This window comes from Rattus norvegicus, chromosome 1 (genome assembly GCF_021556685.1).
Source record: "Rattus norvegicus strain SHRSP/BbbUtx chromosome 1, alternate assembly SHRSP_T2T, whole genome shotgun sequence".
Lineage (NCBI taxonomy): Eukaryota > Metazoa > Chordata > Mammalia > Rodentia > Muridae > Rattus > Rattus norvegicus.
The window spans coordinates 99191868-99206298 of NC_141534.1; the positions used below are offsets into that span (position 1 = coordinate 99191868).

Below are 14431 nucleotides of genomic sequence, written 5' to 3' on the forward strand. Positions count from 1 at the left end.
TATGACCTCCATGGGCACATACATATGGTGTGGAGACATACGTGAAGGCAAAGCCACCATACACATAAAGCAATAATCATTAAAAGCGAAAGAAAGGCAGGTTGTGCAAGCCCTGGGGAGCAAGACAGTAAGCAGTGTTCTTCAAGGTCTTTGCTTCATTTCCTGACTCCAGGTTTCTGCCTTGAGTTTCTGAACTGGTTTCACTCAGTGACGTAAGGTAAGGTATAAATGATGTAGGTAAGATATAAATCGAGTAAAACGTTTCCTCCTCCAAGTTCCTTTTGGTCAGGCTCTTTGTCACAGCAGTGTAAAGCAAACTAAGACATCAGGCTAGCCTCAAACTAAGACACCAGGCTAGCCTCAAACTCAACAATAGTGCTGTCTCAGCCTGCTGAGAGGCATGGAGATCACAGCCTGGGAACCACCGCATCCTTCAGCAGGACCTCCCTTAGACTTAGGTATGGCTTTTCCCGTGACCAAGTGGATTTAAACCTTTTTACTTCTTAACATATGTTAAGCTGTTGCATCTGTTTATTTCAAATACTTATTTTAAAGATTTATTTTATTTATTATATATAAGTACACTGTAGCTGTCTTCAGACACACCAGAAGAGGGCATCAGCTCTCATTACAGAGGGTTGTGAGCCACCATGTGGTTGCTGGGAATTGAACTCATGACCTCTGGAAGAGCAGTCGGGTGCTCTTAACCGCTGAGCCATCTCTCCAGCCCCTCAAATACTTATTTTAAAACTCTCGAACTGCACTCTCTCTCTCTCTCTCTCTCTCTCTCTCTCTCTCTCTATATATATATATATATATATATATATATGTATATGTATATATATATACTTTAAATATGTTTTACATGTATTTATTTTGTGTGTATGGTGCTGGGGGCCGGGCATGCATGTGCCATGGCATATGGGTGAGGTCAGAGAACTTGTGGAAGTTGGGTTCTGACCCTTTTACCCTATGGGTCCCAGGGATGGAACTCGAGTTGTCAGGCTGAGTAGCAAGCACTTCTGTCTTCTGAGCCAACTCTCCAGCCATACTAACCTACTAAGAACCTTTTGTTGTTGTTGTTTGTTTCTTGTTTGTTTGCTTGCTTTTGTCTTTTGAGACAGGGATTATCTGTGTAGCCTTGGCTCTGAGACCTGCCTGCCTCTACCTCCTGAGTCCTGGAATTAAACAATGTGTGCTACCAGCACCTAAAACACTTTTTAAAGGGTTTGCAAACGGCTGGTTAGTTTTGAAAGCTGAAACAGAGGTTTATACTGCGAACCCCAGATTACCGAAGGCAGCAGACAAAGGTGTTCTTTGGTGGTGGTGGCGGAGGTGAGGAAGGAGTCTGAGGGCTGGGGGCTCTAGGGTCCTGCAGCTGGATCATAGCCCCATGTGCCACCAATATTTGACCCTAGAGTCTGCCTACTCTCTAGTAGAACGTAGCAGGAACCCCGAGCCTAAGGGACAACCTGGTACTCATGTACTAACCACATCGGTACCTGAAACCCTGGACCAGAAAGAATCTCTTGGGCCTGAGAACTGAGAAAACCGAGGCTGGGAACTCTGGCTAAGAAGCATCCTTAGTAACCTCATTCAGGGTGATATTTTCCAGTTCCATTCATTTGCCTGCAAATTTCATGAAGTCATTGTTTTTAATTGCTGCGTAGTACTCCATTGTGTAGATGTACCACACTTTCTGTATCCATTTTTCTGTTGAGGGACTCTGGGTTCTTTCCAGCTTCTGGCTATTATAAATAAGGCTGCTATGAACATAGTGGAGCATGTGTCCTTGTTGTATGTTCGAGCATCTTTTGGGTATATACCCAGGAGTGGTATAGCTGGGTCCTCAGGTAGAACTATTTCCAATTTTCTCAAGAACCGCCAGACACCAGACTGATTTTCAAATGGTTTTACTAGCTTGCAGTACCACCAGCAGTGGAGGGGTGTTCCTCTTTCTCCACATCCTCGCCAACATCTGCAGTCACCTACGTTTTTTTATCTTAGCCATTCTAATTGGTGTGAGGTGGAATTTCAGGGTCATTTTGATTTGCATTTCCCTGATGGACACTTCTTTAAGTGCTTCTCAGCCATTCAAGATTCCTCAGTTGAGAATTCTCTATTTAGCTCTGTAATCCACTTTTAAATAGGGTTATTTGATTCTCTGGAGTCTAACTTTTTGAGTTCTTTGTACATTTTGGATATTAGCCCTCTATCGGATGAAGGGTTGGTAAAGATCTTTTCCTAATCTGTGGGTTGCCATTTTGTCCTATTGACAGTGTCCTTGGCTTTACAGAAGCTTTTCAACTTTATGAGGTCCCATTTGTTGGTTTTGCTCTTAAAGCATAAGCCATTGGTGTTCTGTTCAGGAAGTTTTCCCCTGTGCCCAAGTATTCCAGGCTCTTCCCCACTTTCTCTTCTATTAGATTCAGCATATCTGGTTTTATGTGGATGTCCTTGATCCACTTGGACTTGAGCTATGAACAAGGAGATAAGAATGGATCAATTAACCTAGAAATGTTCCTGTCCAAAGGAAGAACAGGGACAAAAAATGGAACAGAGACTGAAGGAAGGGCTAACCAGGGACTGCCCCACCTGGGGATCCATCTTGTCTGCAGACACCAAACTCAACACTATTGTAGTGGTCAAGAGGCGCTTGCTGACAGGAACCTAGTGTGGCACCGGAACCTGAGGAAGTCCGGTCAGCAAGTGACCAATGCAGATGTGGATGCTTGGAGCCCACCATCAGACTGAGCTCAGGGAACCTGGTGGGGGAGCTGGCGGAAGGACTGGAAGAGCAGAGGGGGATTGCAACCCCATTGGAAGAACAACATAGGCTGGCCTGACCACCCAGTTCTCCCAGAGTCTAGACCACCAACCAAGGAGTGTACCTGGAGGGATCCAGGTACATATGGAGCAGAGGATGGCCTTGCCTGACAGCAAGGGGAATGGATGCCCTGGGTCCCGGGGAGGCTTGATGCCTGATGCTGGAGCGGTGGGGCGGGAGAGTGTGTGTGGGTGGGCAAGAGGGCAGACGTGGGATTGGGGGTTGGTAGAGGGGTAACTGGGAAGTTGGATATCATGGGAGTGGGGGTTGATAGAGCGGGTAACCGGGAAGTAGGATATCATTTGAGATGTAAACGAATGGAATGATTAATAAAAAAGAAAAGAGAGAAAAAAGCATCCTTAAAGACACCTTCAGAGCTCCAGTGCACAAAGCCTGCTCGGTAGGCGGTCCCCTCTCCCGAAGACTTCTGCTACCCAAGCGCTGGGAGGCCTCCTCTCCTGCAAATAGCTTTCCTGAGCTCCCTGGCCAAAGCCAAAAGCTTTCGAGCAGCGATTAAACTGAATGTCGGTGTTCCTGGGTGGGAAAGCAACCGTGTATTAAGCGCTCTCTGCATCTACTACTCCCAGGGCTTCTTAGATTTTGGGTTTTGCTACGGTCGCTAACCACACGCGGATTAAGATCGGTAGCTCAACAAGAGCACCATTCTAGACTCAAGGCAGGCAGGCACTTAACACTATCATGGGGCAGGGGCGTAGTCTATAAAATTAAGGGGCAGGGCTTCAGGGCTCTGGCTTCAGCCTCCCGCGGGACTGGAGGAGGGTCGTACGCATTGTGGGCGGGGCCTAAGTTGGAGCGGGGCGAGGCTACAGACAGCTAAGTATCAGCCTCCCGTAGGACTGGAAGGTGGTGGGGGCGGGGCTTAGCCGAGATGGGGCGTGGTTTCAAAGATCAGGGGTGGGGCTCACTTAGGGATGCGGGAGGATCGTAAAGGCCGGGGGCGGAACTCCAGGGCTCCGGATTCGCCTCTTGAGAGGCTGGAGGCGGGGCCGACGTGGCAGAGCAGAGTTCCAGACTCGGAACCCGCCTATGGCCAGGTCTTGCTTGGAGGGGCGGAGCTCCAGATATCTGGCGCTTTAGGGCTCGGGCGGGGCGGCGGGGCGACTGGCCGGTTGGGGCGGGAGCGGGGGCGGGTCCCGGCTCCTCCTGGGGCCCTTAGTATCCACTGCACCTCAGTTCACCCTCGACTCCCGCGCTGCCAGCATGACCGACGCGCTGCTACCTGCGGCCCCCCAGCCGCTGGAGAAAGAGAGTGACGACTACTTTCGAAAGGTAAGGAGAGAGTCAGCAAACTCTCTGTGTCCCTGCAAACTGCAGAGAGCGCTGAAGGGGCTTGCGACTGGGGTCGGCCTGGGCCGGAGGGGGAGGGGAAAGAAAAGGGAGGGGACCTGCAGGGTTGGTGCGGGCCGAACGGCGGAGAAGCGGGTGTTGAAAGGGGATTGCGCGGGGCTTGGAACCCGTAGCAGATGGCAGCCGGGCTGGGCGCGCAGGTGCACCGGCGAGCCACACGCAGGTGGGAACCTGGGGAGGAGATCCGGATGGCCCTGCCAGCCTTCTCGCGCTGGTGGGGAAAGGACCAGCCCCTGGCCACGCTGGCGAACTCTGTCGGTCCCTTTGCGCTGATACCTTAGCCTAGTTTCCACAGGAGCACTTAGCCATGGTGCATGTGGAGGGCGAGTTTTGCTATTTTGCTTCCCAAATGCTTTCAGCGTTCGCCCTCTTCGACTTCTTGGTAAGGGAGGGTGGATGCTGCAAGGAGACCTCGGGCGCGCCTCCCTCGTTTGTCCTGGTCTCGTCCTAGAGAGCCAGAGACCGGAGTCTCACTCCTCCAACGTGGATTTATCTGTATTTGGTTGTCCGAGAGACCGGGCGGGCGAGACTGGACTCTGCGCGTTTGGCACGTTTTGGCGCTCCTGGGCAACTTATGCGACTGCCTTTCGCCCTGGAGCTCAGTTCCTCAAAAGCGACCCCATTAGGCGCCCACAGCGGTGCTGGGATTGCCTAACAGCTGCTGGAACGGGCTTACAAAGACGCTTTAGAGGTGCGAATCACGGTGACAGACTCCTCACCTTCCTCTCAGGTCCCTATTGAGTCTAAAAATAGCCTTTGGTCTTTGGCCAAGGATCACCTGGTGGGTTGAGAGATTGTCGTGGATATTTTTCTAACTGATACGATCGGAGGCACAGAGAGCAGTCATGAATAGGGAAGTGAAACTGCTTCCCACAGAGCAATCAATTCTTAATTGTTCCAACGCCACTTCGTAAACGGGCTTGGCAGCTTCCTTCTCCCGCGGGACACTGGCGACTTAAAGAGCTTTTGCTGCCGCGTGAAGTAGTAATAGAAAGGAGGGTAATCTGGAGACAGGTGGGGACAGTGGGCAAATTTTAAAGTTCCTTTTGGCATGTAAAAAAGTTTTAAAGTATATTTAAGTTGAAAGATGTCATCATGGAATTACAGGATTATAACTTCTAATTATGTGTGGCATTTGGGCCAGAGGATCACAGGCCAGAATTGCAGGAGGTTGCTTGGCCTGGGAATCTCAAGACGTCCAACCTAAGGCCCTAGGGCCTGGCTGCCACCCCCACAAAATTGCTTTACAGCCTCCAGCAAGTTGCTGTCTCTTTGTAGGGTATCAGTTCTTGCTAGATTGCTTGTCTTCAGAACAGATGGTTTGGTGGACCCGTGGCAGCGTCTAGGGGGAGAAGACAGGAAGTCAGGGAGGGTGAAGTAAGTATACTCCGGAGGGCGTCAAGCAATGAGTTCTCCCGTGGTACCCATTCAGGGCTGTGAAAGTCGGGGAAGGCTGTGGGTGGAGAAGGGAAAGGATTGGAGTCTGAACGTTTTTTTAAAGATTTAAGTGTGTATATGTGTGTGCCTGTACCTTTGCGTGTGGGAGGCCAGAAGAGAGCGCCAAATATCATGGGGCTGGAATTACAAGTAGTTGCCAATATCCACTTGACATGAGTGCTAGGAACCAAACTAAGGTCCCCTGCAGGAGCAGCAAGCAAGCCTAACCACTGAGCCATTTCTCCAGTTTTTTGGGGGTATATCTCAGGTGCAGTTTCTCCGATGCTGGCTGAGTGCAGAGGATTTAGCAGTTAGCATCTGTGCAAAAGTGAAACCTTGTCACTGCGATCGAGTTGTGTCCGAGTTAAATCATGTGAGCCAGTCTGCAGAGTGCTGTCCTTCGTGTCAGGAAAATAAACGGGTTGGAGTCAGTTTTTCCAATCTGCGCACCAAGCCAGTTTGATGTAAGTCATATGAGAGATGAACAAACGGCGGAGGTTAGACAGGTGAAGGAGATGGGGGAGGGGCCCTGCAGGCGGTTGGAACAGCCTGGGCAGAGGCATAAAGGTATGGGTTCTTGGAAACCCTCCGAGAATAGAGGTATGTTTGGGAACTCAGCAGTTTCAGATTACATATCCCAAGGAACTAGGGAACTCTGAAAATCCACGGAAACATTTAAAGCAAGTTCAGCCATGTGGGATTTGTACCAGAGCGATCATTTTGACTGCAGTGGTGGAGAAATAGTGAAACTGGGCAGGAAGAATTTATGTTGCTTTAGACCAGTGCTTCCCAACCTTCCTGATGCTGTCTGTGATCCTTTAATACACTTCCTCATGTTGTGGTAATCCCCCAACCATAAAAATAATTTTTGTTGCTTCTTCATAACTCTAATTTTGCTGCTGTTATGAATCGTAATGTAGAATCTGTTACAAATCGTAATCTTATGAATCTGATATGTAGGCTATCTGATATGCGACTCCCAAAGGCGTCTTGAATCACTTGTGGAGAATCACTGCTTTAGAGCCTGGATCCCATTGTCTTCCCTACCGTGATACAGACTGCTGATGGTGTTAGCCAGTGTGAAATCCTATGACCAGGGGGGCGGATTGCAGCTCAGTGTAAGGACTTGCCTAACTGCACATGATCCAGGATCCTGAGTTCCCTCCCCAGCCCTATGAAAATAAACACTGGACACCAGGGATAGCAGTGGGGAGGCTCAGATGGTGAGTAGGACCCGACAGTTTGCCAGCTGCAGATGGGAGATGCCACTGTGGGAGTCACCGGAGTGATAGGCATTTTTCAATAGTGAGTAAAGAAGCCAGGACAGAAATATCTGGATTAAGGGAAGGAATGGGGAGAAGATAGAAGACAAGAAAGCTGGAAGGGTGGAAGTACAGAGGAAGCTGAGAGAAGTTAAGTCTTTTTAGCAGAAGTTGACAAGCATGGAGAGGTCCAGATTATCCCTTCAAGGGAAGAGCAGAAAGTGAGTGAGTAGAGGGTAGGAACAAAGCGCGCGCGTGTGTGTGTGTGTGTGCATGTGTGTGTGTGTGTAGACAAGATCTCATTGTATAGGCTAGGTTGATCTCATCCATGCAAAATCCCCCTTTGTCAGATGCTGGAGGGATGGCTCAGTGGTTAAGAGCACTGACTGCTCTTCCAGAGGTCCTGAGTTCAATTCCCAGCAACCACATGGTGGCTCACAACCATCTGGGATGCCCTCTTCTGGTGTGTCTGAAGAAAGCTACAGTGTCCTCATGTATATTAAATAAATAATAATTTTAAAAGAAAATCCCGCTTTGTCAGCAGAGAGAGAGAATTGGGCATAGAATTGGGCTTTCTGTGTGCTAAGAACTCTGTTACTCAACTGTATCTCCAGCTCATTGGGGATTTTTTTTTCCCCACAAGACATGGTTTTTCCATGTAGCCCTGGCTGTCCTGGAACTCTTTGTAGACCAGGCTGCCCTCAAACTCAGAGATCTGTCTGCCTCTGCCTCCGGAGTGTTGGGATCAAAGGCGTGCTCCACCACTGCCCGGCTTGAATGTTTATTTTCAAGAAGATTTTTACGGTGCTGGGGATGGAATTGGGGGGCCTCTAGTGTACCTCACATATCCTCTACTACTGACCTACAACCCCCTTTCCCAAATGCTTGTTCTGGAATGGACACGTCAAGAGTTAATTTTTGTGTTTCTTTTCATTTTCTTTTTCCTTCTTCTTCTTCTGAGAGTTTGAATTCTCTATTCTCCCCTCTTTACCTCCCAAGCGCCTGGTTTACAAGTATAGACTTCCAAACCCTGTTAGAGTCTTCTTAAAATCTTGTTTTTATGTATACAGCCCCAGGGCTTGTGCCTGCTTGGTTAGTACTGGATCTCAGCCTCCTAAGGCACTTTAAAAGCAAGAGAGTGAAATCAAAGAACACAAAGCAAATTTACTGCCCCCAGGCTCTGCAGGCCCCCCCTTCTGGAGGGTGTACTGAGTTTTGCTTGCTAAGATAAACCTTGATTAGCTGCTCACCAGACAAAACCAAACAACACTGCAGGGAGATTCGATCGATCGATCACACACACCTGAGATTCTGGTAATCAGGATGCAGAAAGACTAGTGGACCTGCCTCGGCTCAACGTACAGTGAGTTCCAGGCTAGCTCGGAGTAGTAAAACCCTGTCTCCGAATGCAAAGTAACAGAAGGGAGGAAGTCGGGTGTGGGGCTGTTTGAGACTCAAGAAAAGGAGAAGCTGGGGAAGGACTCTTGGCTGATGATGGGAGAGGGAGGTAAGGTCTGGAAGTATTGGGAGGGTGAGCCAATCAAGGGGGAGGGAGTGGGCACCCCAAAACTGGAAATGTAGTCAGGACCTTATACAACAGCCCTCAGGGCAGACTCCTCTACCCACGTGCTTGCAGGATTGGATCCTTATCTGCCCAAGACAAATTCAAATTCTTATCAGTTCTGTCATCCCTTCCTCAAATGTCTTTCAAATGCTGTTCTGTTCTATGGACTGATGAAGGCTGTGCCTTTGGCTGACCCTAGCTCAGGGACAGATTGTCGGACCCTGATTTCCCCACTCCGCTGCCCCCTGAGAAATAAAGCCCAGAGCCTTGAGAGTTAGGCAAGTGTCGGTGACAGCTCCAGGCCCTGCACCCTGCTGCTTAAGGCAGGCCTTGTTTCCTGGGGTGCTGAGCAAGACTGTGAGCCAAGGCTTTCTCTGCAAAGTTCAGGCCATGCTGCAAAAGGAATGAGCTTTTTACTGTTGTCCAGAGGGGGCAGCTGGGTGGCTCACCCTCCTCGGTCAGCTGTGTTTTGTGTGAATTGTACACAAAATGAAACCTAATTGCTCACAAGTCCCCATGCAAGTTGGTTGTGGATCCAAAGTGTGCAAAATGACAGGGAGGTGACCCTGGTAAACCAGAGGCCCTTGGGCATTGTACAGAACCCCAGGTCACGACATCCTCAGGACAAACTTTGCCCTCTGGGTCTGGAAGACAACTTGGAGGCATCTTTAAAAAGAACAGGAGAATTTGCTGGCTGTTCCCAAGCATGCGGGTAGAGGAGTCTGCCCTGAGGGCTGTTGTATAAGGTCCTGTTCAAGGTGCCATGTCTTTCTCTGGCTTCTCATTGGACTGTTTCCTTCTTTCTAAATTTTATGTTGCTTATATCAAAAGGGATTCTGTGAGGTCACAATAAATTCCTTTTCTGGGGCTGGGGATTTAGCTCAGTGGTAGAGCGCTTACCTAGGAAGCGCAAGGCCCTGGGTTCGGTCCCCAGCTCCGAAAAAAAAAAAAAGAACCAAAAAAAAAAAAATTCCTTTTCTGGCTCATTTGTGTTTATATGTTTAAAATTCTTCTTCTTCTTTTTTTTTTTTTTTTTTTTTTTTTTTTGGTTCTTTTTTTTCGGAGCTGGGGACCGAACCCAGGGCCTTGCGCTTAAAATTCTTCTTTCTTAAAAGAGGGTTGAGCCTAGTTGCTACCCCCTCCCCCCGGATTTTTTTTTTTTTAATTCTTGTTCAGAAAGGCCTTGAAGGAAGTGTGTTCAGACCTGTTGTTAACTGCAGAGCCACGTGAAGTCGTGTGTACTGAGAGCAGACCCCTTCTCTGGGGCCTCCTCTTCTCTGGGGCCTCCTCCCTCCCTGGGGGCAGTAATTCTAAAATCCCCCCAGAAAACCTGCTTCAGCTGGGGAAAAGAAAAAAAGAAAAATATAAAACCTTACCCTAGAACTTTAGAGAAGCTCCAAGTGGGAGGCAGGGGCCCAGAGCGCAGGGAGCTGTCAGGACAGTGAGGCTCTGTCACTTGCTATCTCTCCGCCTCTTCTTCCCCAGGGGACACTGTCCATTGTTTTTATTCAAGAGCTGCAGGAGCCGCTGATTGTTTGTTCTCTAAACCTGCTGGCTGGACAGGGCCCCAAGGTCCACTGTGTCCTGGTTTATGGCCCCTGTTTACTCTCTGGGCTTCCTGGAGGCTCCAATTGGGAAGGAAGAAGAAGAAATCCTTACTTTTCTTCTTTGATTTTCTTTTCTTTTTTTTTTTTTTTTTTTGAGACAAGGTCGTATATGTAGATCTTACTGGCCTGGAGCTCACTATAAAGACCAGGCTGGCTTTGAACTCACAGAGATCTGCTTGCCTCTGCCTCCAGAGTGCTGGGATCAAAGGCACACGCCACCATCCTGGCTGGGCTCTTTTCTTTGTAAACCAGGCTCTTCTCTTTGTCCTCTGCACCCATGTTTCTAATTTCATATGAGAGGCATATGGGGAAGTCTTCATTTATATCTGTGATGCTGGGCTTGTGGTGTTGTAGGCAAGCGCTCTACCACTGAGCTACAGCTCTGTCCTCTATTTACTTCTTATTTTGAAGCAAGGTCTCCTTAATTTTTCCAGGCTGGCTTTATAACTCTCTGTATCCCAGGCTGTCTTTGAACTGCTGATTCTCCTGCCTCAGCTTGGCTTTATAGATCCTAAGGTATCGACAGCTCCAGTCCTGTGGGCTAAAGATGTTGTTGTCCCTGTCCTTGGGTCCATTGTCTTTTCCCAGATCTGGAGGAGGGAGGAAAGTGAAGGGGCGTCTACATTTGCCAATCCTGTTTCTCACTAGCTCAGGAGGGTTAGAGTACTTGCCTGGCAAGGGCAGAGCCCTGGTTCTAGTCCCCAACACTGAAAAACAAAGGACACACAAAAGGTCCAAGTCCCAGAACAACCAAGGGTCCCCCACTCTTAACGTGGGTCTAAAGGCCTGGCTGGATGCAGGCTGACCATGGCCTTCATGAGGGTCCAGGTTGGCAGAGGTACACACCTATAGCCCAGAGGGCCTGCTGGCACTCCTCTCGCTGTGGGACTGTGGCCAGGAGGAGTCCCCTGGCAGAAGCAGGGTTTTCAGTGACTCAGAGGAGACTCAATGTGATGAGCTGTAACACTGTAAATGTCCCTTGTTTCCTGGGGCGGTTTGGACAGTTGCCAATACACCACCTGATGCTGCTGGGCATTGGCTTTCACTGGATCAACACTTCCTCCCTCCTGTGGCTCAGGTGCGTTGTCCCCTGACACAAAGGCTGCATTGGAAGTGGCCACAAAGAACAGAGGAAGTGCAGGTGTATCTCAGCCAGAGGGCCTTGTGGACAGAGTGGGCAGTAGGGCTGTCTGCGAAGCACCAGGGACAGAGCAGTGGTGGTAAACCATGTGCGTTCTGGCTTTTTCAGGGAGAGCTGGGAGTTCACTTGTCCCCCCCCCGAGGCTTTGGAAAACTCCCAGGTTTCCATTTGCTTATAAGAGAATAGAGGAACCCAAACAATTTCAGGGGTGGTTTATTTTTCTATGGTGCTGTTTGCATTTTATGGTACCAGAAGTAGTCATAATGAAGGCAACCTGTACAAGTTCAAGGTCATACCCCACTGTCCCCACCCCACAACCATACTGGCTAGACAATCTCATTGGTTAGAATAAGCGGGCTATAATGTGCTTCTGGAGATACAGTTGGACATTTTGGTGATTGGACATACAGCAGATGTTGATATGGGTTGTGGATCTTACTGGAAGGAGCCTGCAGTTAATAAAGTCTTGATCCTTTTTTAAAAGATTTATTTATTTATTTTATGTATGTGGGTACACTGTTACTCTCTTCAGACACACCAGAAGAGGTCATCGGATCCCATTACAGATGGCTGTGAGCCACCATGTGGTTGCTGGGAATTGAACTCAGGACTTCTGGAAGAGCAGTCATGCTCTTAACCACTGTACCGTCCCTCCAGCCCAAGTCTTGATGCTTATGGTCTCTGTGTCAATTCTCTTGGGATTTACTCTCATGGGAATGGGTTGGGATGCTGGGAGGAAGGCAACTGGGCCTCTACACTGGTGGACCTCCGGGAAGGATAAGAGGGCTAATTGTTTTTTGTCTCTTTAACTTTTGTAACTTTTATTTTTATTTATGTGTATGAGTTGTTTACCTGCATATGTGCCTGTGCATCCCATGCGTGTAGTAGCTGCAGAAGCCAGAAGAGGGTGTCAAATCCCCTGGGACTGAAATTGTAGCTGGGTGAGCCTCCATGTGGGTGCTGGGACTCAAATTCCAGTCCTTTAGAAGAGCAGCCAGTGCTCTTAATCACTGAGCCACATCTCTAGCCCCACAGGAGCTATTTATAAAATCAAATCCGTGTTTTAATTTTTCATTATTTATTGGGGTGTTTGTTGTTGTTATTGTTGGGTAGTTTTTTTGTTTTGTTTTTGTTTTTCGAGTTAAGGTCTTGCAGAGTAGCCTAGGCTGGCCCCAGACTCAAGATATTCTGGCCTTGATCTCCCATGTGCAGAGATCACAGGCCGCACGATTTGTTTATTTTCGGCCTGGAAATCTAGACTCCTCCTTCCAGTCCCCAGCGTGAAATGAGCTATGTGTGTATTGCAGGGTATGGCTTGCTATTTCTGTACTCTCTGGCCGACAGCTCTGACAAAAATCAGAAATAAACAAGTCTTGTTTTCCAGATTTTAGTGGTTGAGTAAGGGATTGTGTAAGCGGAACAGACCTGGAGAGGCAGAGAAATATATTCTTGCTGGAGAAACACACCTCCCTTATATGACCCAGTCCTGGGGTCTCTGGCCTGGTGCTGTCCCAGGCTTACCCTATCTGTCACTCGAACTTACACTTTGCCCTGACGTTACCAGAACTTCCATATGTACATCTGGAGTCATCAGTGTCTTCCAAATGAAATGCCTCCAGTTTCCCCTTAGGCATTGCTTCGAAATAGTGTTTTACAGGTAAGCAGCCTGTTGGAGCCCTCAGAAAAGATGAACATCACGGGATAGCTCTATAAGATTTACCTACCTACCTACCTACCCACCCACCTGCCTATCTGTCTACCTATCTATCTACAACCTTCATCTCGATAGGTAGCCCAGCTTTGAACTGCTGATCCCCCTGCTTCACGGTCCTGAGTGCTGGAACTACTGGTGTGGACCATCCTGCTTGGCGTCCTGCTGTAGGATTTTAACTCGGCAATGTAAGAAAGGAACAAACATTGGTAAATTCAGCATCATGATAGGAGAAAGGTACATACTGATTCTATTTGTACAGTTTGAGAACACACAGAAATATGAGGTGATTAAAAAAAAAAATCACAGTGTTAGGCCTATGAGATGGCTCAGCTCCCAAAGGCTTCCACGTCTCATGACCTGCAATTAATCACCAGAACCCACAAGATAGGAGAAAATGACTCCTAAAAGTTGGCCCTCTGACCTGCACATAAGTGCTAGGACACATCCGTACCTATGTATAGACACATATTCGAGCGATCACGCACTTGTACACACACACATAAAATAAACGTAATAAAAAATTAAGGGCAGGGCTAGAGAGATGGCTCAGTGGTTAAGAATACTGACTGCTCTTCCAGAGGACCAGGTCCAATTCCCGGCACCCACGTGGCAGCTAACACCTGTCTGTAACTCCATGGTCTGACACCCTCACACAGACACACATGCAGGCAAAACACTCATACATATAAAATAAAAATAAATAAATTAAAAAAATAAGGGGCTGGAGAGATGGCTTAGCAGTTAAGAGGACCTGCTCTTCAGAGGACCTAGATTTGATTTCCAGCCCCAACATGGTGGCTCACAACCATCTGTAAAGGGTCTGATGCCCTCTTCTGGCATGCAGGTATACAATGTATCAGAGCAGTCAGATACATAGAATAAATAAATAGATAGACACGTAATTTTTTTTAAGAAAATTTAAAAAGAAAACCTGAAATAATGGACATTTTTTGGATTTTGGGGTGAAATGGTGTGTGTGTGTGTGTGTGTGTGTGTGTGTGTGTGTGTGTGGTCTAGATGCATTGAACTCTGCATTTAAGATTTGTATGTTTTATAATATGAAAATTAACCCTCAGTTAAAAAAAAGTAGCATAGCAAAGGAGATAACAAATTGTTCCCTGTAACTGAGAAGTCTGGAGCAATGGCTTCAGGTCTGGCTTGATCAAGGATCCAAATGCTCTCACTAAAGTTTCCTTTTGGTTGTGGTGCTGTGGTGGTACACGTCCTTAATCCCTGCATCTGGGAGGTAGGCAGATCTCTGAGTCCGAGGCCAGCCTGGTCTACAGAGTGAGTTTCAGAATAGCCAAGGCTCTTCTGGTCTGCTTCCTCTAGGTAGATCCCATGTCTAATGTATTCTCTCCTAATGCATCTAAGTTCCCATAACCCCTTTTGAGATATGAGCTCAGTATAGTGACACTCCAATCTCTGCAGTGCTGAGATTAGAGGTATGCACTGCCACACCCAGCAAGGGTGATAAGCTCTGATTGAGCCCGTGGTCATTCTCCACCCCT

At 48.1% G+C, this 14431-nt stretch overlaps 1 protein-coding gene across 5 annotated transcripts in view; it reads left to right on the forward strand.

Annotated features, from left to right (window-relative positions):
- Positions 1-4019: 4019 nt before the first annotated feature.
- The window catches only part of Rhpn2 (rhophilin, Rho GTPase binding protein 2), a 60754-nt gene continuing 50342 nt past the window's right edge, over positions 4020-14431 (forward strand). For all 5 annotated transcript variants that reach the window (XR_015623531.1, XR_015623532.1, XR_015623533.1 and 2 more), the window contains 1 exon segment: positions 4020-4117. Coding sequence is in view for 1 of the 5 variants with exons in the window: in NM_001107505.2 (NP_001100975.1) it covers positions 4049-4117 (69 nt within the window). In the remaining 4 variants the exon portion in view is untranslated.